General features: G+C 40.1%; 1 protein-coding gene across 1 annotated transcript; it reads left to right on the top strand.

Moving 5' to 3' along the window:
• Positions 1 to 431: 431 nt before the first annotated feature.
• f8 (coagulation factor VIII, procoagulant component) lies at positions 432 to 21,099 on the top strand. Its single transcript, XM_063876516.1, has 27 exons — positions 432 to 645; positions 1,081 to 1,181; positions 1,334 to 1,456; positions 2,499 to 2,711; positions 3,233 to 3,415; positions 3,741 to 3,844; positions 4,198 to 4,318; positions 4,439 to 4,715; positions 4,804 to 4,969; positions 5,102 to 5,189; positions 5,504 to 5,715; positions 5,886 to 6,030; positions 6,383 to 6,592; positions 7,210 to 8,057; positions 8,172 to 8,314; positions 8,603 to 8,768; positions 8,968 to 9,207; positions 9,407 to 9,635; positions 9,739 to 9,921; positions 10,147 to 10,263; positions 10,832 to 10,903; positions 11,090 to 11,175; positions 11,295 to 11,450; positions 11,994 to 12,138; positions 12,225 to 12,373; positions 20,165 to 20,347; positions 20,537 to 21,099. Exons 1-27 carry the CDS (start codon positions 482 to 484, stop codon positions 20,690 to 20,692), a joined length of 4,980 nt encoding a protein of 1,659 aa, XP_063732586.1. The 5' UTR covers positions 432 to 481; the 3' UTR covers positions 20,693 to 21,099.
• Positions 21,100 to 21,580: the final 481 nt, after the last annotated feature.

Below are 21,580 nucleotides of genomic sequence, written 5' to 3'. Positions count from 1 at the left end.
TGTGAATGGTTGATTTAACACCAGTTATAAAAGTAATTTCACTGTTGTTTTTTGTTCAATAATGCTTTTATGTAACCGGTTTAATATTGGCAATAAACTAATTAATATGCAGGCATTTTAAATGTTAAATATAGTTTAATTATTTGATTTTTATCAAGATGGTCAAGATAGGAACAACTATCCAAATTCATGTCAATGTATGGCATCCTTGTAGGTAATTGTTTGTTACTTTATGAGTTTACTGTATTTAAGCAGTGTGTCAAGACAAATGTTTCCTCTGGGACAATAAAGTTCCACACCTGACCATAGCCACCAATTTATCATAGCAGAGCGCGTGCAATCTCACCGACACAGTCTGCCACACCTCACGCCCCCATGTGAAACCCCAGCTCCCATACTTGTCCTTTCCTCTCTCCACCCCCCTCCGTTTAAATGTTTCAGCCCGCAGAGCCGGGGCAGTGTTTGAAGAGACTCGGTGCAGATGAGTGCCATGAGAGCCGCGACCCTTCTGCTGCTGCTGCCGCTGCTGCGCTCTTACGCCGGGCAGCCGGCCGCGGCTGCAGTCAGGGAGTATTACATAGCAGCGTTAGAAATTGGTTGGGACTACGTTTACCTGGACAATGCTGACCCAACAACTGACCAAAGGTGAGTATTTGGTTTAAGCAACTCACTCTATTATATGATTAACATTTGAACGTGTTTTAGTTGTTTCCAAATATCACTTTGCTTACAATATAAAGCGTTCTGATTATATATGTTTTAACTGTCAAAATAACAATCAATAGGAAATGGTCAATTCCAAAGGTTTTGTTTTTTTTCAAGTTTAGCTACAATACAAACCCATGTTTTGCATTGTTATTTTTTATATAAACTATGATGGCTGTTTTTAAGTGGTTGTGTTGTTTTATTGATAATTTGTCTATAAGGCTTTGTTAACTTGAGCTCACCCTTTCCTATAAAAGCTCATGTTTTGCTAATAACTTATCTAAAACTGAATTTAAAACGTATTTTAATTGGAATTGTTTAACAGAATGTTTTTAAGTGGTATTTTGATTAGGTTGGTTTCTTTCACTATTTCAGGGGGAGAGATAAAGATATCACTCAGAAATATGTCAAGGCAGTTTACAGGGAGTATACAGATTCCACATACACTGTCCCCAAGAGAAGGCCAGCATGGACAGGTAGGTCTCTTTTGAAAAGGTAGTTTTTAGTCCAAGACAAAGTTAACAAATCAATATTTCTCTCAGTCAGTTCTGTTACAGAGCATGTTTCCTTGGTCTTCAATTAGCAGGAATATGGATGACACATGTAAGCGTCTTGTATCTGGTTGTAGGCATTCAAGGCCCGGTGATCGTTGCCCGTGCTGGTGACAGGGTGGTGGTCCACTTCAAAAACCTGGCGTCTCAGCCCTACAGCATCAGCCCTGTGGGGATCACCTACTGGAAACACTCTGAAGGTAGAGAACTCAATCAAAAGAGCTGAGTTCATCCATTGAACTACTTCAAAAAACGACATTAGTCAGCAGCATACTTACATTGTTGACTCAGCCTTTTGACTCATAATTTCTGTGAAAATCCATGTTACAGTGTAAAGCGTTAAGCAATAAATCTCATCCTCCTACTCATATGATGTTTTTTTTTCTTAATTGTCACCCAAATAGAAAGGATATAAATGGAAAAATAATACAAACCAGAATTGTATCAGAAGAGGAAAGTTATAAAAAGTTTCATTTAGAGATTCAGAAACAAAGTTGCCTCTCCTTTCTTGAGAAAGTGACAGCGAGCAGTCGATATCATTATCTTGTGTGTGCAGATTTTGTGCAACATGTAGGAGCCTAACGGTCAGTCTTACAGCATCATGGCTAGATTTGAGCTGCCATTCAATAACCAAACCCAGATGAAAAACAAATATCCCTGTTCTGAGAAGCTTTGAGAAGAGAATAGCCTTCACAGAAATGTCCTAATGCTACTGTAGATCCAAAGCAGTCAGTTCCTGTAAACGGCTCATGTCTTCCTGCCACGGTAATGGAATTCATTAGAATCTGAAAAGCTGTGTGTGTGTGTGTGTGTGTGTGTGTGTGTGTGTGTGTGTGTGTGTGTGTGTGTGTGTGTGTGTGTGTGTGTGTGTGTGTGTGTGTGTGTGTGTGTGTGTGTGTGTGTGTGTGTGTGTGTGTGTGTGTGTGTGTGTGTGTGTGTGTGTGTCTGTGTGTGTGTCTGTGTGTGTCTGTGTGCACATGTACCTGTTTAAGTCATTATCTCACATTATCATGAGTCACTGCCTGGATCCGTTTTTACAAATGTGGTCTTACTCTAACCTTGATTTTGTAATTTGTAATTGTGTTTTCTGCAATGTAACTAAATGATGTCTGTAGGATGTCATACACTTTTCTTTTAAATTAATGTCCTTGATATTCGAAAGCGAGTCTCTAGTGACGTCATAATTCCAACTTTGTACGTTTACCACTGAGGAGTCATGCTGCTCATGTCTTTTCTTTCCAGGAGTCGGGTACGAGGACTCCACAGCAGGTCAGGAGAAGAAGGATGATGCTGTCTCTCCTGGAGGATACTATGAGTACGTGTGGGACATCAGCCCAAAAGACGGTCCCACTGCCAGTGACCCAGAGTGCCTCACCTACTCCTACTCATCCCAGGTGGACACGGTCCGAGATGTAAACTCGGGACTCATTGGTGCCGTGCTCATCTGCAAAACAAGTTAGTGTTAGTAGGCAAATACCCAGCACATAATTGCACCTAAAAATATACATTATGTCTTATCATGTATTGTGTTTTTATCATTTATTCTCATATAACTCTCACATTTAGTTACAAAACAAAGTATTGGATGGATTAAAAATAAACAACAATACCTGTTGATACTTGTTGAGACTTTTCATTCAAAACTACACATTTGATCCTCATGTTGTCGCCAAAGGAAAAGTGAGGAAATCACAGAAGCATTGAATGGATATATTGATATAAGAACCAAATTATTCAGCATCCATACATGAATGGTATATCTCAGTCTGGACAAAAGTGGGGAACAGATGTGCAATGCACTGGATAGAGACACTAGTGCTGAATGGTCGTTTTTTAGACTTATACAAAGTTTTTGAAAAAATGATATTACAAAATAAGTTAAGTAACTGTGATATTCCTGTCTTTTTAAACTCTGCATCAAAATCCCAAACATCACATTTTTCGTTTTAAGTTTCTGGGTCTGTGTTCTTTTCCAGGTGCCTTCACAAATGATGGCCAGAGGAGAAATCCTGCGTTTGTCCTGCTGTTTGTCGTGTTTGATGAGACCAAGAGCTGGTATGGAGAGGTGGGAGAGAGGAAGAGCAGAGAGAAGTTCAAGAAGAGTTTGGGCAGAAAGGAATACCACACCATCAATGGATATGTCAACTCCACGTTACCCGGTAATGAACCAGACCGGCTGTGGACATGGTGTTTGTTCCATGTTGTAGTGTTGTAAAATAAGGATAAGAGGATAAGAGGTACTTAATTAATCCCAAACTGGGAATTTTTGCGTTGCAGCAGCATAAAACAAAACAAGGCATTAACCATAATCAGAAATAAAAAATAACAATTGTAGAAATATAAACATCTCAAAATAGAAATAGAATAAACCAGCGTTCAAATTAGTAATGTTAAGTGTTGCTAATACTGTGTATCAGTGGCTGCGCTGTATGGGGTCTGCACAGGAATTTTGACCTTATTTTGTCTGTATGTATTTCTATGTAGGTTTGACAATCTGTCAGAGCCGTCATCATGTGTTCTGGCATGTGATTGGGATGGGCACAGCTCCAGAAATCCACTCCATTCAGTTTCAGGATCACACTCTACAGGTAATTTGAGTTTTCACATAAAACCAAGTCCTAAAGCAAATGGATTTTCTGGGTAAATGGGAAATTCATTAAACGCCAGATTAAGAATGTCACTATAGCAGTAGAAAGGTGTTTACATACACGGTAGATGCATTAACATTTTAAAAATATATGTTTCGAAGAGAGAGCTGGATTAGAAGATTTATACCAATTTAAAATCTCTCCACGATAAGTAAAACATTGAAGCCAGGAGGTGATTAGTTTAGCTTAGCATCAGGAGTGAAAGTAAGAGGAGACAGCTAGCCTAGCTCTGTCTAAAGTTTAGGCGCCTCTATAGCTCACAAATAAACATTACATTTGTTGTTGTTGTTTAGGTGTTGAACCATCGTAAAGTCACCATGGAGGTGACCCCTATGACATTCATCACTGCAGAAATGAAACCTGCTAATATAGGAAGCTTCCTTATGAGCTGTCAGATACATGCTCACCGCTACGGTAACCAAGCCCTGATATATCTCCTAGACTTCGTATAATTTGTTTCCATGATAAAATTAACTTCACCTCTTCTTTCTAAATCACAACTCTGTTGTTTTTGTGCACTATTGGTCTACCCAGATGGTATGAACGCTTTCTTCACGGTGGAGAAATGCCCTGAACCTGTCAAGCTGCCGGGGCCGGATCTGCATAACGTCCAAGACCAGGATTTGGGGGATGGCAGTTATGACTACAGTTACGATAATGTGGATTTGTTCAACACAATAAGCGTTCTGCCTAAGAAACCACAACTGCAAGCAAGAGCCGGCAGGGGACGGCTGCATAAAACCTGGGAGCATTTCATTGCTGTTGAAGAGGTCACCTGGGACTACACCAATCATCTCAAACCCACAGATAGGTAGGAAAGATAGAAAGAGAGGAAGAAGAAGAAGAATAACAGAAAGTGAAAGTTTAACTAATTGTTTCTTTTCTCTTTGACACATTAGTGAGTTACAGTCTGGATATCTGCCTTCATCTCCCCATTACCTGGGCTACAAGTATAAAAAGGCGGTGTTTGTGGAGTACACAGATGGATCCTTCACTCAAAAAAAGAATTCGTCAAAATCTTTGCTGGGTCCTCTTCTGAAAGGAAAAGTCAATGATCAAATCCAGGTGAGTGATTTCAGAAAATATGTAGATTTTTGCATTGCAAAATGTAAGTAATGAAACATTATCAACCATAGAAAAACAGAAGTTAACACTGGATGGTAATCTACTAATTTTCGGTTTGAATTGCATCTCCAGATCACTCTCAAAAACATGGCCAGTCGCCCTTTCAACATCTACCCCAATGGGCTTACCAGCGTCTCTCCACTGTTAGCATATGCAACTGGTAAGCTTAAACAAGGACATCAACCAGCAGAAACTCATTTTTGCTTCATTATTAATAGTGCAAGATTGCAATAATACTCAAAGCTAGATAAGAAACAAGAAGTTAACACCAACACTTTGGTTAACGTTGATAAATTATTAAGCCATTAGTAAGTCAGATGGACAAAGCCTGACATTTCCACCAATTCCAAAGTCTAAAAGTCATGCAGCATTGAAACCATATTACTGATTGTCAGTAACTGCCATGTATGCACTACCATGTTGCCACAAATACCCAAAGTTCTCAACAGGTTTCATCTGATCTCATCAAAACAGAGAAGGACTTGCGCTCCATGGCAGTGCCCCCCAACGGGACCTTTGGCTACGTTTGGAGCCTTACAATAAATGACGGACCCTTGGAGGGAGACCCCCAATGTCTAACTCAGCTGTATCAGAGCACTGTCTCCCCAGAGAGGGACCTGGCCTCGGGGCTGGTGGGCACACTGCTCATCTGCAAGCATGAGACCATGGACACCAGAGGACGACTGGTCAGAAGAACATTACAATAATAATAACAAACATATCATTTTTAGACACACTGTTCAATTCATATTTGCAAATAACCTTTCAAAATCAAAATATGCAAACTGCCATGTTGTCTCTCACCTGCACTAATATAATACCATTTCTCTTTCAATGAATCTACTGTTGCATGCAGTTGGGCTCAGATAAAGAGTGGAGCCTGATATTTGCTGTGTTTGATGAGAACAGAAGTTGGTACATCAATGAAAATATGCAGAAGTCCGGCCAAAGCTCCCTTAACACCACAGATCCTGAATTCTACGACACCAATGTCATTTATAGTAAGTTCACCTCAGAACTAAATTTGCACATGTGCTTTTCAAGCCATTGTTAGTGAAATAATCAAGACAGGGTTTAATTCTGTAGTCTGAGCTTATTCAGGTGATAATTCTATGTAGCTTCATCACTTCAAGTTTCTCGTTTCATTTTCCTGTTTTCATTTAATACACTGTGATCATAAACATGATTTGTTTATAGCTGCTTATCAAATCAATCCATTACCGCTTTGTCCACACAAAAAGGTATTCCTGTATTACATTGTTGGTTTTCCTTTGCATGATTAGTTCATATTTTCATTATATTCAATGCGCAAATCATCAATTTAATAAATGTGAATTTCCCTTTAAATTTCAGGTATTAACGGCCTCATGTTTGCCGGCCGTCAGTTTGTGGTGTCTCAAACAGACGTCGCCTTCTGGCATGTGGCCAACGTGGGCAGCCAGAGTGACTTCCTCTCTGTTTACTTCACGGGAAACCTCTTTCTGTACAAAGGCCTCTACCAGTCCGTGCTCACCCTCTTTCCCATGACTGGCATGACTGTTTCCATGGAAACTGAATTGATGGGTAAGATTGTAGTCTAATTTATTGGCAAGTGAAATCCAATTTTAAGTAGCTCATTAGTTTATGTTTTTGAGATGTATAGTTGCCTTAACTGCCACAGGCTACTAGTTGTACCTTGGAAGTTCAGCAACGTAAACTATAATGTAGATATTTCAAAAAATGAAATGAAATTGCAGATCGGATGCGATTAAATTTGACAAAAATAGTTCAATAGGATAGGATTGCCAAGTACATGAGCTCCACAGTAGCCCAGTGGATTTAGTGTATAACATAAAACTGCAAGGGGTTGGGTTTGAATCTGGCCTCAGTACCTTTGTCCCGTGGTTAGCCCTCTATCTCTTTCCCTCATATTTACACTATTCAAAGTAAGAGAAAGTGGTCCTTTCCTCCAAATAAGTTAATTAAGTTCAATATAACTGTCATTAATAAAAAATGACTGTTTAGAACATTAAATGCCTTTGTTTTTTAAAAATTGTAAACACAAGACACGTCATACAGTCAAAAGAAGTACCCACGGTAGGGTAACTGAGATAGTAAAAGGTACTATATCAAACGAAACTGAAGTGTCATGTGGCACCACTGTGTTTCGCTCTTCAGTAATATACATTTTCTTCTCTCAGGTGAGTGGGAGATCAGTGCCTATGATGGCAGATTGAAGAACCGAGGGATGAGTATCTATTACTCCGTTCGCCATAGTGACTACGGAGACCTAGTCGATCGTGATTGGATTGAAGAAGATATCTCTGACTATATCGATGCGATAGATCTACAGCCGAGAGGCAGAAGACCTGAAAATCGTACAGTGTTGGTTCGAGTGTGTAGGAAACCTCCTGCTAGTAACAATAATCAATCAGAAAACATTTCCATTCAAAATGTCACTACTGATAATACTGAATGTCAGCTGAAGAAAGTGATAGTATCATCTGTTGAAGTCCAAAACCCTGACATGGTGGCAGAGGGAGGAATCCCTCAGGATGTTTTGGAGGAATTGGAAAGAGACGGGGAATGGACCGTTACTCAGAATGAAACTGAAATTGAAGGCGGCGGCGGCAGGCTTAGGAGAGAGGCAGCGGGAGACTGGACGGATGTGGATTTCAATTCTGATTCCTCAGAAGATGGGGCAACTGGGATAGGGATTGGAGAAGAAATGGAAAATACAACTGACACTCTAGTCAAGGTAAAAGCAGAGGAAAAGAGTGAAACACCAAGCATGAGTAATGGGACGAAGGAAGATCTTGAAGAGGGCAATGAGATCTTCCTGAACAGCGATCCACAGCTCAACGAGAAGATCTCACCTGTAGAGCCAAGCGTTTCAGAAGATATGCATCAAAACCTAATACCAGAAGACCACATTAAGTCTAAACCTGAGCGACTTACATCAGATCTGCTGGATCTGGATTACAACTACACTGCTGATCACAGCAGCATGATCAATCTGTCCCTTGAGTATGATGACTACGGCCAAGAGGTAGCCAAACTTTTCTGTATATTCTACATTTATTAAGTGTATATAATTCCACAAGTTTCACAAATGTAAAACACTTCCCCCCTCTTTCACAATAAATGCTCAATTTGATTTTAGGTGAACGGCACGTTAGATTCATCTGCCATAGATTACATGGACGTGCGCTCTGGACAGACCAAATTACGCCACTACTACATTGCAGCAGAGGAGATCACCTGGGACTATGGCATCAGGAAACCCCATCAGCTCATCAAACCTATGTAGGAATAATAGCTCATCCAGGTTTCCATGCTAGACCTGTGAGGAAATCATTTTAGAGAAATAGGGTTATTTCACTATTTTGCCCTCTGGCCCAGAGATATGAAAAGATAAGACATGTTTAGATCTGTGTGACGTGCACATTGCGAAAAAAAAAAACGATAAATCAACAAGTTTAGAGGCAACAGCTAACATGTTAATATTGGTATGTTAGCATGCTAATGTAGGTGGTGAATACTTTGGTTTTTGATGAGGGCAATCAACATTATTGACTCCCCTCCTTTCTTTAGAGAGATGCGTCGAGGGATGAGGAAGTTCCTGCCGGAGTACAAGAAGGTGGTGTTCAGAGCCTACAGCGATAAAGACTTCAGACAACCTGTAGGCAGAGGAGAGGCCCAGGAACACCTGGGAATCATGGGACCTTTCATCAGAGCAGAGATTAATGACCTCCTCACTGTGAGTGAAACTGTTGCCAATAAAAATGAAAGATTAATCAACTTTTTTTCTAAAGTCTTAGTAGTGTATTCCACCTTCTTTTTTTCTTTCTTGAAACATGAAAACAAGTTCAAACCATTTTAAAACATAAATAGATGCTGCAAAATCCTCACTTTGTTTGTGCTTGGTGACTCAACTTTTGCCCTCTGTCTTATTCAAGGTGGTCTTTAAGAACAAGGCATCCAGGCCTTACTCTTTTCACCTCCAGGGGGTCTATGACCGCAGCCAGGGGGCCGGCATGGGCCAAAGCCCTGCCTCCTCTGCTCCCCATGGGGTCCCAGGAGATCCTGTGGCCCCTGGTGAGGCACGTACCTATAACTGGAGGATAACCAGGAAACAAGGACCCACTGACAATGAAATTGACTGCAAGACTGGGGCTTACTACTCCACTTTGGACAAGGTCTGGGTACCTCTTTAACCTTTAGCCTGTTTGACCTTTATCTTCCATGGTTAATCAACATGTACTGTATGTATGAATTCATTTGTATAAAATGTTATCCAAAATTGATTTCATTAAACTATTTATTTCCATCTTTTTAAACTGATGCTTAAAACTTGAGGTTTGATCAAGAGAAATTAAGTATTGCTTGACTTTGCAGAGGCGGGACCTTCATTCGGGTCTGATTGGTCCGCTGGTGATCTGTAAGTCCGGTATTCTCCGGACTCATCAGAACACGCAGCGGGATGTCCAAGAGTTTGCGCTCCTCTTCCACACCTTTGATGAAACCGAAAGTTGGTACCTGGAGGAGAGCCTGCGGCGGTACTGTGCTCCTCCCTGTCGGGCCAACACTGAGGACCCCTGGTACCACATTAGCAATAAGTTTTCATGTGAGGAAAATAAGGTGTAGTTTTGGTGTCATGTGTAATGAGCTTTCTGTAGCCTCAACCTTTTTTTACATTTCTCATAAGTAATGCCTATGTTTTTCCTTAGCAATAAATGGCTATGTGGCGGAGACACTTCCTGGTCTGTTGACCGCCCAGCACCAGCGCGTCAGGTGGCACTTGCTGAATGTGGGAAATGACGGAGAATTCCACGCTGTGCAATTTCATGGTTTGCCTTTCACTGTTCACACAAAGGAAGAACACCGTATGGGGGTCTACAATCTTTTCCCTGGTAAACACACACACACACACACACACACACACACACATACACACACACACACACACTAATTATTTCATTTTTATATACTTGATATTCATTTAGAAAAATGTTTCTTCTCACTTTAAAAAGCATTAAACAGTTGCCATCACTTTCTTATCTCTACTTAATTTGATAGGTTATTTGAACTCTCTGAGAACCATATTCTTTTTCCATGTATTGTTCTAAATCGCCCAGGAGTGTTCGGCACGGTGGAGATGAGACCCCCTACAGTTGGCACGTGGCTGCTAGAGTGCACTATAGGAGATCATCAGCTGGCCGGCATGAGAGCCAAACTCCTGGTCTATGATCGACGTAGGTCTGAGCCAGAGATTTACTGTAGCAATTCCTTTGATTTGGATGTTCCCCTGACTTTTTTGTTAAGGGCAACCAATCATTCAAACCTTCTCCAAAACTCTAGTTCAGTTGAACTTGTGGAGGAAACACTTGATACTTTTATAAGTAACCATTGTATGTAATGCCCACACTCTTGTGACTGCATTTTGAATTGTTAGATCACATTGTATGAATTATGTGAGTGGCTTTCTATACTTTTTCTTACTGTAAATTGCTATTGTGTAATGCATGGGGTTTTTTGTATTAATGAGGAATTCCCCTATTGCTTAGTCGATTATCTGAGGTAAACATTTGGAGTCACATGAGTCATCATTTCCAGAAATGTCATAATAGACAATGTTGAGTTTGGTCCTGCATCCCTTATCCTTGGTCCTTTACCACTGGTTAAAACTTGTATCCACTAAGCTTTTGTTCCCTCTTATAGTCTTTTCCATAAATACTCTCACTGTCCAGATGTATTAAGTCCACAGGAATTAATTTTGAAAATGCATATTTTAAGCTGGAACTTTTCTGCACTGACATGCAGGATGTGTCATGCCTCTGGGGATGAAATCTGGAAGGATTGAAGATTCCCAGATCACAGCATCAGATCACACAGGTAAAACTGTGTTTTTTTTATATAAGATGTAAATGCCACGAACAGCCTGATCATGTGCCAATATCTGCATCTGAGAGTTGAAATGCCCAGAGGGCTGAAAATCAAAAAATCCACTTTATTAAATCAGAAACCCTTTAAATTACACACAGTTTAGTTGGATTATAAAACATCTTTCCATATGTCCAGGTGACTGGGAGCCGAGGCTGGCGAGGCTGGAGCAGTCTGGTTATATCAATGCTTGGATAGGAAGAAACCGGATGTCATGGATACAGGTAACACTTAGAAGTTACATGAAGTATTCAGTGGTGAATCCAAATTGAATGTTCTCTTTGTAATGTCCATGTTTGAAACAGTGAAAGAGTACAGTGAAATGCAATGTGTGTGTTATTAGGTTGACCTGCAGAGGCCCACTCTGCTGCACGGTGTGCAGACGCAGGGAGTCAGGTCCAAACTGAGAGACAACTACATCACAATCTTCAACGTCTCCTACAGCCTGGACCAGGAGACTTGGACCACTTACAGAGGAAACAGAACCAAGCAGAACAAAGTGCGTGCTCTTCTTATGTTCACACACATTGCATAGTGCCTCATTATTTTGAACCTGCTGTCATTTCCCTTTTCTCATTTTATTTGATGATGAAAAAAGGGAAATGACAAATAACCACACCCCGCTGCCACAGTCACATTTACCATTTGTTGGACTTATATTCAGAGGACCTGTAATACAGTGTGATTGGAATGGCTCCTTTTTAAGAATTGAGAAGAGCTTGCTTAATTGGGGGTTAACAACTAGTATGAGAGGATGAGCTGATTGCAATGACAGAAATGGCACTAAACTCCGTCTTCTGTTTTTATTTGGTTTGAGGGACCCATTGTTGCCTAGAAATACATATGGTGCAGTTTATACATATTGTGCCATTCAAAAATGGTTGCTGTTCAGCAGGTGACCATTTGAGCAGTATTCGATGTATCAAGAGAAACAAGGAGTCTGATTGCAGCTGCATAACCATGACATCATGCTTTACATTTTCTAATAAATAAAGTAAAGCCAGTTAATTCTTTATGTTAATGGTTTAATTGTTGTTTTTAGGTATTTTATGGCAACATGGACAGCTCCACGATGAAAAACAACCCCTTCATTCCCCCATTTGTGGCTCGCTATGTCAGGATTCAGCCTGTAAACTATGTGCAAAAGCCTGCTCTCCGTCTGGAGCTGCTGGGCTGTGATCTCAACAGTGAGTTCAACTAAAAGCACCAGAAATGATTGCAGTTCATTTTACTAAATGTTGAGAATGACTCATTTATGTGTGTTTGTGATCAGGCTGCTCCCTCCCTCTCGGGCTTCAGAGGCGACTCATTCCTGACACCAACTTTACTGCTTCATCATTTTATTCGTCTCTGCTACGCAGCTGGAGCCCCAGCCTCGCCCGGCTCCACCAGGAAGGAAGTGCCAACGCCTGGAGGCCAAAGGTGAACATAACACACATACACTGTAAAAAAAAATGTGTTGACTCAACTTAAAAATAGGTGTAACCTGGTTGCCTTCAAATTTGAAGTTGTATGGAATTGAAGCATGAAGTTGGTACAAAAAGGCAACCAGTTCGCTCAGCTAAAGGTTGCAAGTTCGGTGAACTAATGTTTGTTTTCCAGACAACTTCCACTTATGCGTTGTATGAACAAATGGTCTTGTGGACTGGACTCCAATCTCAATCAATCCAACTTCTAATTGTGTGTTGTATGGACAAATTCTCTTGTGGACCCGACTGTAATCTCGATCAGTCCAACTTCTAATCGTGTGTTGTATTAACAAATGGTTATGTGGACTCCACTGTAATCTACATCAGTCCAACTTCTAATTAGGCATTGTCTTAACAAGTGGTTATGTGGACTCCACTGTAGTCTACATCAGTCCAACATGTTTATACAGTCAGCTTGACTCAAGTTTTGCATTTATCCAGACTTCAATCTGTTAGCTCTATGAGCATATCAAGTAAGTTACCTTGGTTGCCTTCAAAATTGAAGTTCTTCCAACTTCTTTTTAGGCGTTACCTTGGTTGCCTTCAAAATTGAAGTTCTTCCAACTTCTTTTTAGGTGTACAGTGTAAAATTACATAAGACTCACTCATATGAGATGAATAACAACCAACATTTATTTCACACTTTTACTGTAAACTTTCACTGTACAAGACACTTGGTTGTGTAGGACAAACAGTGGCAAAAATAAAACATATTTTCTGAAAACAATATACCATAAAGGTGCTGAAGATACACTAGCAATTCTTAAATATAGCGCATGTACAGTACTATACATGTCTACAAGAGGCAATAAAACAGTAATTTCTTAAGCCACGTCTGCATCAGCGTTTGCCGACCAATCAAAAGATTAAGTGCATGTACAGTATATCTACAAAAGGTGATCAAAACAACATGGCAACCTCCAAAGCCATTTGAACCAGTTGCGACCCTCATCTCTCAAACACAAAAGTATCTTTGGCATTAGTGGGTAAAGGTGATGACTTTTTGAGCAATGCTTTTGAGAAACAATACTGCAAAATGTTATTTGGGCGGTTTATCAATACAGGACCTTGATAAGGAGAACTTGAATCAGCAGTGGACAATCATGTTGCCAGGCAACATTGCTCAAAAAGTTGACCAGTGCATCATCACTTGGGGTATGACAAAACATTTAACACAAGTCACTGTTACTGTTTGTGCATGACTGATCAGAGTTCGCCTGTCTCTCTACATCTATCTGAGTGTCTGGCCGTCAGTCCATCTGTGAGTGTGTCTGAGTGTCTCTAGTCTAGTGTAGTGTGTGTGTGTGTGTGTGTGTGTAAGCCAACATGTTTAAGTCAGTCGCAATTAAGCATAAGTTGGTAGTCACATCTATCTGAGACATTAAAAGAAAACAAAAACGTAAGCCTCACTATTACTGCTGCTGTGTTCACGTCTGTCAACGTCTGCCAACCAGTGTGAGTGATGTCAGTATATCTTTTGGTTCACTTACCCAAACTACCATACACATCCAGTTTATGTACAAAATACACATCTACAAGGGCCAGAAAAACCAACATAGAAAATTCCAGTCATTTGAACAGAGTTGCTACCCTCACCTTTCAAACTTAAAAGTATAAGCAACTAAACCACTTAAAGGAGAGAAAACGGCATACAACTGAGAACATACAACTCCACTCAAAGATGCGTGTGCAATCACAAGTGTGTGGACATGAGCCTGTTCCGGACACCATTAACTCTTGAGGAGCAAGACTCTGCGCCAATCTTCATTACCACCTTTTGTATGATCTCGAACATGTATCTGAGTCCTTTTGGGTAGTGGATGTTGAGACCATAAAGCAAACCCATCAGCAACGAAAACGCGTGAGGCACATCTTTCAGGTTTCGGAGAATGACATCCTCCTCCAGTGCAAGTGCAACATCGATCACCTCCTTGGGGACAGGGCGCTGTGCATTCTCTGTAAGGATGAGGATTCCCACGTGCATTCCCTTGACAGCTTCACTCTCCTCATTTGGCTGGTGACAGAGCAAAGCAATTGGAATAACATAGCCAATCAGCATTAATTCCTCAAGCAATGGAAATTCAAGATGCATAAGGATATACAAGATGCATTTCAATATATAAATATCTGATGAAAAACAATTGTTAAAGGTGCACTGTGTAGAATGTGACCAGAATGGATACTGCAACTATGCTGCTCTTTGAAACTGTGCTGCATGTTGCCAAATTTAACCTTTTCATGAATATATACTAAATAATAAACCAATATTTACTAGTTTAACCAAAGTACAGTAAGGTTTGCAGCTGAAAATGCCTATTTTTGGAAATTCAAAATGGCGGACCACGGAGAAGATCCCCTTTTTCATGTATGAAAAGTGCAATTTCCCCAGTCATAATGAATACTTAGAATTTGGTGGTGGTGGTAAGTATTCATGAAAAAGGTAACATTTGTGAATGGGCAGCGTAAATTCTGGAAATAAACTACTAAAAATCTTACGCGGTGCACCTTTAAGGAAGAAGGGAATACTAAGTGTGCGAATGTTTTTCCTTGTAAATCTTGTAGGCCTACCTTTGCACCAACCTGCATCAACAAAAGAGTGGTAAGCCTTCACTACTTTACGTAGCATTTTGAAGTTATACCTAAAACCTTGTCAAAATCAAATGCTTGCCATTTTTCAACTGGTTTTAAGATTTCACTCAGGAGTGTACAATTAATACATTCTATAACTACGGGTCATTGCTTTGGATGAAAAAAAGACTTAAATCAGCAAGTGATAATTCCTCACTTACTTTACAGATTTTGAAGAACTGGCAACTACCTTTTGAAAGTGTGGAGTCAACTTGAATTTTGATAGTTTCTATTGAAATACACAAGTCAAATAGCAAATATATTGCAAAAGGAGGGTAGTTTAGGCAACATGTCGGATTAAAAGAGACAATGTCATGTGTTTTAATTTTAGACAGGTGACCACGATTTGTAATACAATGTCTACCTAGTAGGACTTTCTGGATAAACTGTAGAAGAGAAATCAAAACCCAAATAAAAGCCAAAAGGTGCTGCTACAAAGTAATAAATGTAGATCTACTAGGAAAAGAGCTGCTTAACTTACTGTACTTTGGTCAGACCAGTAAATTAGTTTATTTAGCTAATACTCATGGAAAGATCACATTTGGGAATGGGCAGCTACAATGAGCAGCATAGTTGTAATACATACTCTGAATTCAATCCAACATACTTTAAGTTTATTACATACATTTTTCCCTTTTAAAGGCTTCAGTTGCTTTTCATTAATATTTACTAGGTAAAATAAATATGTACTGGTCTGATTAAATTATAGTAGGCTTTGCAGCCAATATGTTTTTACTTATATTTCAAAAAGGCAGGTATGGAGAATAATCCACCTTAAATGACAACACAAGTCTGTTGAATGAACAGAACTGTCTTTATGCTTTTCCACGCGTCACGTTTTTAGAGACGGATTCTGTGTGAATTTACCCTAAGGTAAATCCACGCTAGACGCATGCATAAGGTAAATGCACGTTGCACGCATGCATAAGGTAAATGCAAGTTGCACGCATGCATAAGGTAAACGCACGATGCATGCATGGGGAGCTGTGTTTTCTAACGGCACACTACAGGCGCGCCAAGCACGATGCACGCATGCATAAGGTAAACGCACGATGCATGCATGGGGAAATTGTGTTTTCTAACGGCACACCATCCCATAGGAAACAATGCTTTTGCTCGCGTCACGTTTTAAGAGACGGATCCTGCGTGATTTTACCCTTTGCATGCATACTTAACCATGTCAGAAATTCTAAAGAAAACACAATTTGCCCATGCATACGTGCATCGAACAAACTTCATCAGAGGTAGTTACACTCTCGAGAAAAATCATGCTGGCCGTCAAAGCTAGCACACGACCTAACCTCAACTTCTCAGAACATGTTAACGTTGCTTGCTACACTTCCTAAACCTATGTCACTCAGCGAACATTGAGAACAGTGCAATCCCTAATAAGGTGTACTCTTTGTTCATACTTTTACCGTTCACATTTCACGATATAGCCATTACATATAGGCCTATGGGTAGTTTTTAAAGTGAGTCTGTCTCATCCTGACCTAGCCGGTCGCTTGCTAGGCTAGTCAACCAACTGGCTATTCGCATAACTTAATTGGCGGCAAGTTCAGAATTTCTCCACATAATTATTATATAGCTAGTAATAGTCTTGTTCATGTAAAACGTGCAATGTTCGTTCTTTTCACTGCTTAGGCCTACTTGTTTTTTTACAAATTACGTCTATGACAAATAAACTCTTGAAATTTTGAATCTTTTCCCGCGATTCATATAGCCAATTCTACTACTAGCTATCACTTAAGATTTTGAAACTAAGAGCTAAGTACCGTATGTTTGAATGGTCAGTTCACAGTATTTCGCTTAGTTAAGACAAAAGTCAATCTTTACTAAAATATCTGACGGTAAAAAAGTTAGGTTTACTTACAGTCGGCTCTCTTCTCATCCGCTTGGTCCTTCAATGAAGAGACGGTTGACGGTTGACGTTGACTAAGTTAGCGTGGTCTGCGCGTGTGCAAGATGACGTAACGTGTTGAACCAGAGGGTGAACTTCAACTTAAATTTGAGATGACAAGAATAACTCAGTTGTGCCAACTGTGGATTAGAATTTCAGAGCAAAAACACAGATATTTGTGTTATCTCAACAAAAGTAATGAAAACTTTTGAGTTGAAAGTTCACTTGACTCAAAAACAGAAGTTGAGACAACAAAAAGGGAAAATATTTTTTTACAGTGTACAGTGGAGGAAATAAGTATTTAATCCCCTGCTAATTTAGTGAGTTTATCCACTTACAAAGAACTGAACAGTCTGTCATTTTTATGTTAAGGTTTATTTTAACAGTGAGAGACAGAATATTTAGAAAAAAAAATCCAGAAATGTACATTAAAAAATATATATAATTTCATTGGGGAAATAAGTATTTGATCCCTTTGCAACCAACAAAAGTTCTGGAGTCCTCTCACTTTAAGAAAGTACCTCTAATATCAACTCTTTACCTGGATAAAACACACCTGTGCACGGTCAATAAATCAGATTACAACCTCTCCACCGAGGGCAAGACCAGACATCTTGTGATCATGGTGGAGCTAATGTCTAAGGATATTAGGGACAAGATTGTAGACTGGCACAAGGCTGGAATAGAATACAAGACCACCAGCAAGCAGCTTGGTGAGAAAGAGACAACTGGTTTGATTATTAGAAGATGGAAGAAGCACAAAATGACCATTAATCGCCCTCGGTCTGGGGCTCCACGATTTAAGATCTCGCTTCTTGGGGCATCAATGATCATGAAAAAGGTGAGGGGTCAGCCAAGAACTACAGGAGGGACTTGTTAATGATCTGAAAGCAGCTGGGACCACATTCACCAAGAAAACTATTGGTAACACACTATGCTGTAATGGATTAAAATCCTGCAGCGCCCGCATGGGTCCCCTGCTCGAGAAGGCACACGTACAGGCCATCTGAAGTCTGCCAGTGAACCTCTGAAGGATTCAGAGAAGGCTTTTGAGAAGGTGATGTGGTCAGATGAGACCAAAAACCAAGATCTTAGGCATCAACTCGACATGTCGTGTTTGGAGGAAGAGAAATGCTGACTATGACCCCAAGAACACCATCCAAGCATGGAGGTGGAAACATTATGCTTTGGGGGGGTTTCTCTGCTAAGGGGACAGGGTGGTTCACTGCATCGAGGGGATGATGGAGGGGGCCATGTATTGTAGAATATTGGCTGATAACCTCCCTCCCCTAATGCATGTTCTGCAAGGAGATCACTGTTAAAGTAAACCTACCATAAAAAATACTAACTAACTCAATTTGCAGAGGATCAAATACTTGTTTCCTCCGCTGTATGCTGAACCAATGCTATGTCATTTATAGTCATAGAGTAAGCTAAAGCAATGTTGACATTCAAGAAAAAACACTGAATAACTTTCTTGCCAAGAAAGATGTACTTGTCTGATAAATACTAAGCTACAACCAGGAGACAGTTAGCTTAGCATGAAGACTGACAGCAGGGGGGCAACAACATGCATAGCTTAATTGAAAGTCTTCCTGTCTGCAATGTCTTGACCAGTTCTCTCTTAAGAATGCGACCCTGTGTCTCAAGGTGATTACCTTAATGAATAATAATTTAAAACAAAACATGATAGATGGGATCAATAGTGGGCTCCTTTACAACTGTTACCACATCCAGCAATGATGTCAACGTGTACCAACACACCCTGGAGCACACTGCAACATCAGCAACATTTTCCATCATGGCTGTTCAATTATTTTTAAAGAGGGTAAAATAAGGTTTGTGGTTTTGCTGTGTGTGGCTACATCATGTAATTGGAAAAATGGTGCACTGCCAAAACACTCCTAGTTGTTAAGTTACGTAACAGTTATATGGGAGAGGAATTAGTGTGGTGTTCCCTTCGGCCATCCCGACATCTGTTTTCTGTTTCTCCTTCCTTTATCATGCACTTCATTCAACGGTAGCTGTTTCTTTCAGTTTCGAACAATCACATTTATTTTCAAGGTTTTGAATTCACCGTCACATTAATAATCACATTTACTTTATGCAGTTCTGCTTTTCTTACCATGCAAAAGGAGTTTGACTACATTAATATTTTAAACATAGAGCATTTAGGTTCCTTACGGTCCCCATTTCTCCCTGTATGCCAGGGTTGGTTGGCCTGTATTGTCCATCTGGTAAGTTCATATTTAAAAGGCAGTTTTTTTACTTGCTTCAGTCTAATCTACACTGCCCGGCCAAAAAAACAGTCACAAGCCTGTGGGGGCAGTGCTATTATCTGGGGTTGCTGCAGTTGGTCTGGTCTAAGTTCAGCAACGTACCCAAAGAATGAGGTCAGCTGACTACCTGAATATACTGAATGACCAGGTGATTCCATCAATGGATTTTTTCTTCCCTGATGGCACGGGCATGTTCCCATATGACAATGCCAGGATCCATCGGGCTCAAATTGTGAAAGAGTGGTTCAGGGAGCATGAGACATCATTTTCACACATGGATTGACCAAGAGTCCAGACCTGAACCCGATAGAGAATCTTTGGGATGTGCTGGAGAAGACTTTGCGCAGCGGTCAGAATCTCCCGTCATCAATACGAGATCTTGGCGAAAAAGTAATGCAAGACAGAAATAAATGTTGTGTCATTGCAGAAGCTTGTGGAAACGATGCCACAGCGAATGCGTGCTGTAATCAAAGCTAAAGGCGGTCCAACAAATATTAGAGTGTGTGACCTTTTTTTTGGCCAGGCAGTGTATGTAGATGTATACATCTGAAAATGCTGGAAGCCACCATTTCCACTCTGTGACATGGTTGCCAGAATGACTTGCTATTTGCTCCCCAAACCACTCTTTAACTGTGGTAAACTTCTGCAACTTGAATTTAATGTTTTTAAAAATTGGATTTGGAGAAAGGTACAAATACATTAGCTTGTGGATTTTTTTTGACCAAGTGATTTACTATTTGTGATCTTGATCTTTTTTGTATACTCATAGTCAATATAGTATTAGTATACTGTTAACTGAAATTAGTGGGTGTATATCTGAAACTGTGTTATTGTGTTGCTCTTGTCTTTGTCCGGACAGTCTTTTAATCTCACTTAAGCTTTTGTTTACTTTCCTTGCTCATATCTACAAACATCTCCTCTGCCCCTTTCACTCCAGAACAACAACCCCCATGAGTGGCTGCAGGTTGACTTGGGGGAAGTAAAACGAATCACAGGGGTCATAACGCAAGGAGCGCGATCAATTTTGACCCAAATGATGGTGACAGAGTTCTCAGTCACCTTCAGTCATGATGCACGTTCCTGGAGCAGTGTGTTGGAGGAGAGCTCCCAAAGAGAAAAGGTACACAGACAGTTTACTGATTAAATCCATGATCCATGTTCCTTTGTGACTACTCATAGTTCCCCTAACTGGAGCTGACAACCCACCAAAGGAATCCTATGTTTTCATGTTATGTGAATCATGATCTTCAGATTTAGTTCAACCCCGTTTTATCTACCTGTGATTCTTTATTGTTTTCCATTCTCTCAGATCTTCACAGGGAACAGTGATTTTGAAGAGGAAGCTCTCAATGTTTTTGATCCTCCTCTGTTTGGCCGCTACCTCCGCATCCATCCACGTGGTTGGATCAACGATATCGCCCTGCGTCTGGAGGTCCTGGGCTGTGACACGCAGCAGGGGCGTTGATACCACTTGGTCAACTCCTGGATGCCACACAGCATTATTTAGTAGCAAAATGTATCCCTGTTTCATTTGGGAAAATGTTATAATTCAGTTATATATGACATGTAACTGTTTCTTTAGGCTATTTCCTCTGTGACCACATCTTTGTTTATATTTTTATATCATCCTATTAGATATGATTATTATATTTACTTAGCAAACAGTCATGTTTGATGTCATTTTGACAAGGCTCTAGTCTATATATAGTAGGATCTGTATAGGATCTTGTTTCAAACAGAGCCACAATTTTAGATAAAAAACATGTGTAAATATTTCAGATGGATGTATAAAGTTTGATGGCTGATGTATATTGTTTGAAAAGGTTGTATTATTCTACTTTATTAGAGTTTATATAAATCATGAATTTTAAATGGTTTCACTGGCATTTATTTAACACAGAAACAGGAAACACTCTTCACTTCCTGCTGAATTTGAAACATCTTGTTTGCTTTTAAACCCAATTCAGCTGTGTGTTTGGACATTTCAAAAAACACCTCTCATTGCATTGCTTCCTGTCACATTTTTCCTTTCGTATCAGGAGAGGATGTAGCGCTTTCTCTCTTTGCTTTTGTGTTCTCACCTCTTTCCAGCACATTCTCTCTGTTCTTCCTTTGTCCCATCTGTCTTTAATCTGTCCAAAATGTTCCTGGGCTGTAATTTTAACTTATCCGCCTCCACCCGGCCCTCCCTGCAGAAACAATGAACAACTCTGCTCCAAGATTGTTCTGTTATGAGATCAAATAAGCAGCCTTTTTAAACATTGGAAAAACAAGTACTTATGCAGCCAAGGATAAAGTGATGAAGGGAAACAAAAGGACGAAAAAAGTGTGCCTGCTTGTTTAAAGCTGTATA

The sequence above is a fragment of the Eleginops maclovinus genome, chromosome 23, assembly GCF_036324505.1.
Source record: "Eleginops maclovinus isolate JMC-PN-2008 ecotype Puerto Natales chromosome 23, JC_Emac_rtc_rv5, whole genome shotgun sequence".
Classification (NCBI taxonomy): Eukaryota; Metazoa; Chordata; class Actinopteri; order Perciformes; family Eleginopidae; genus Eleginops; species Eleginops maclovinus.
The sequence above is the reverse complement of the archived record's forward strand: the minus strand, read 5'-3'. Positions and strand labels throughout refer to the sequence as shown.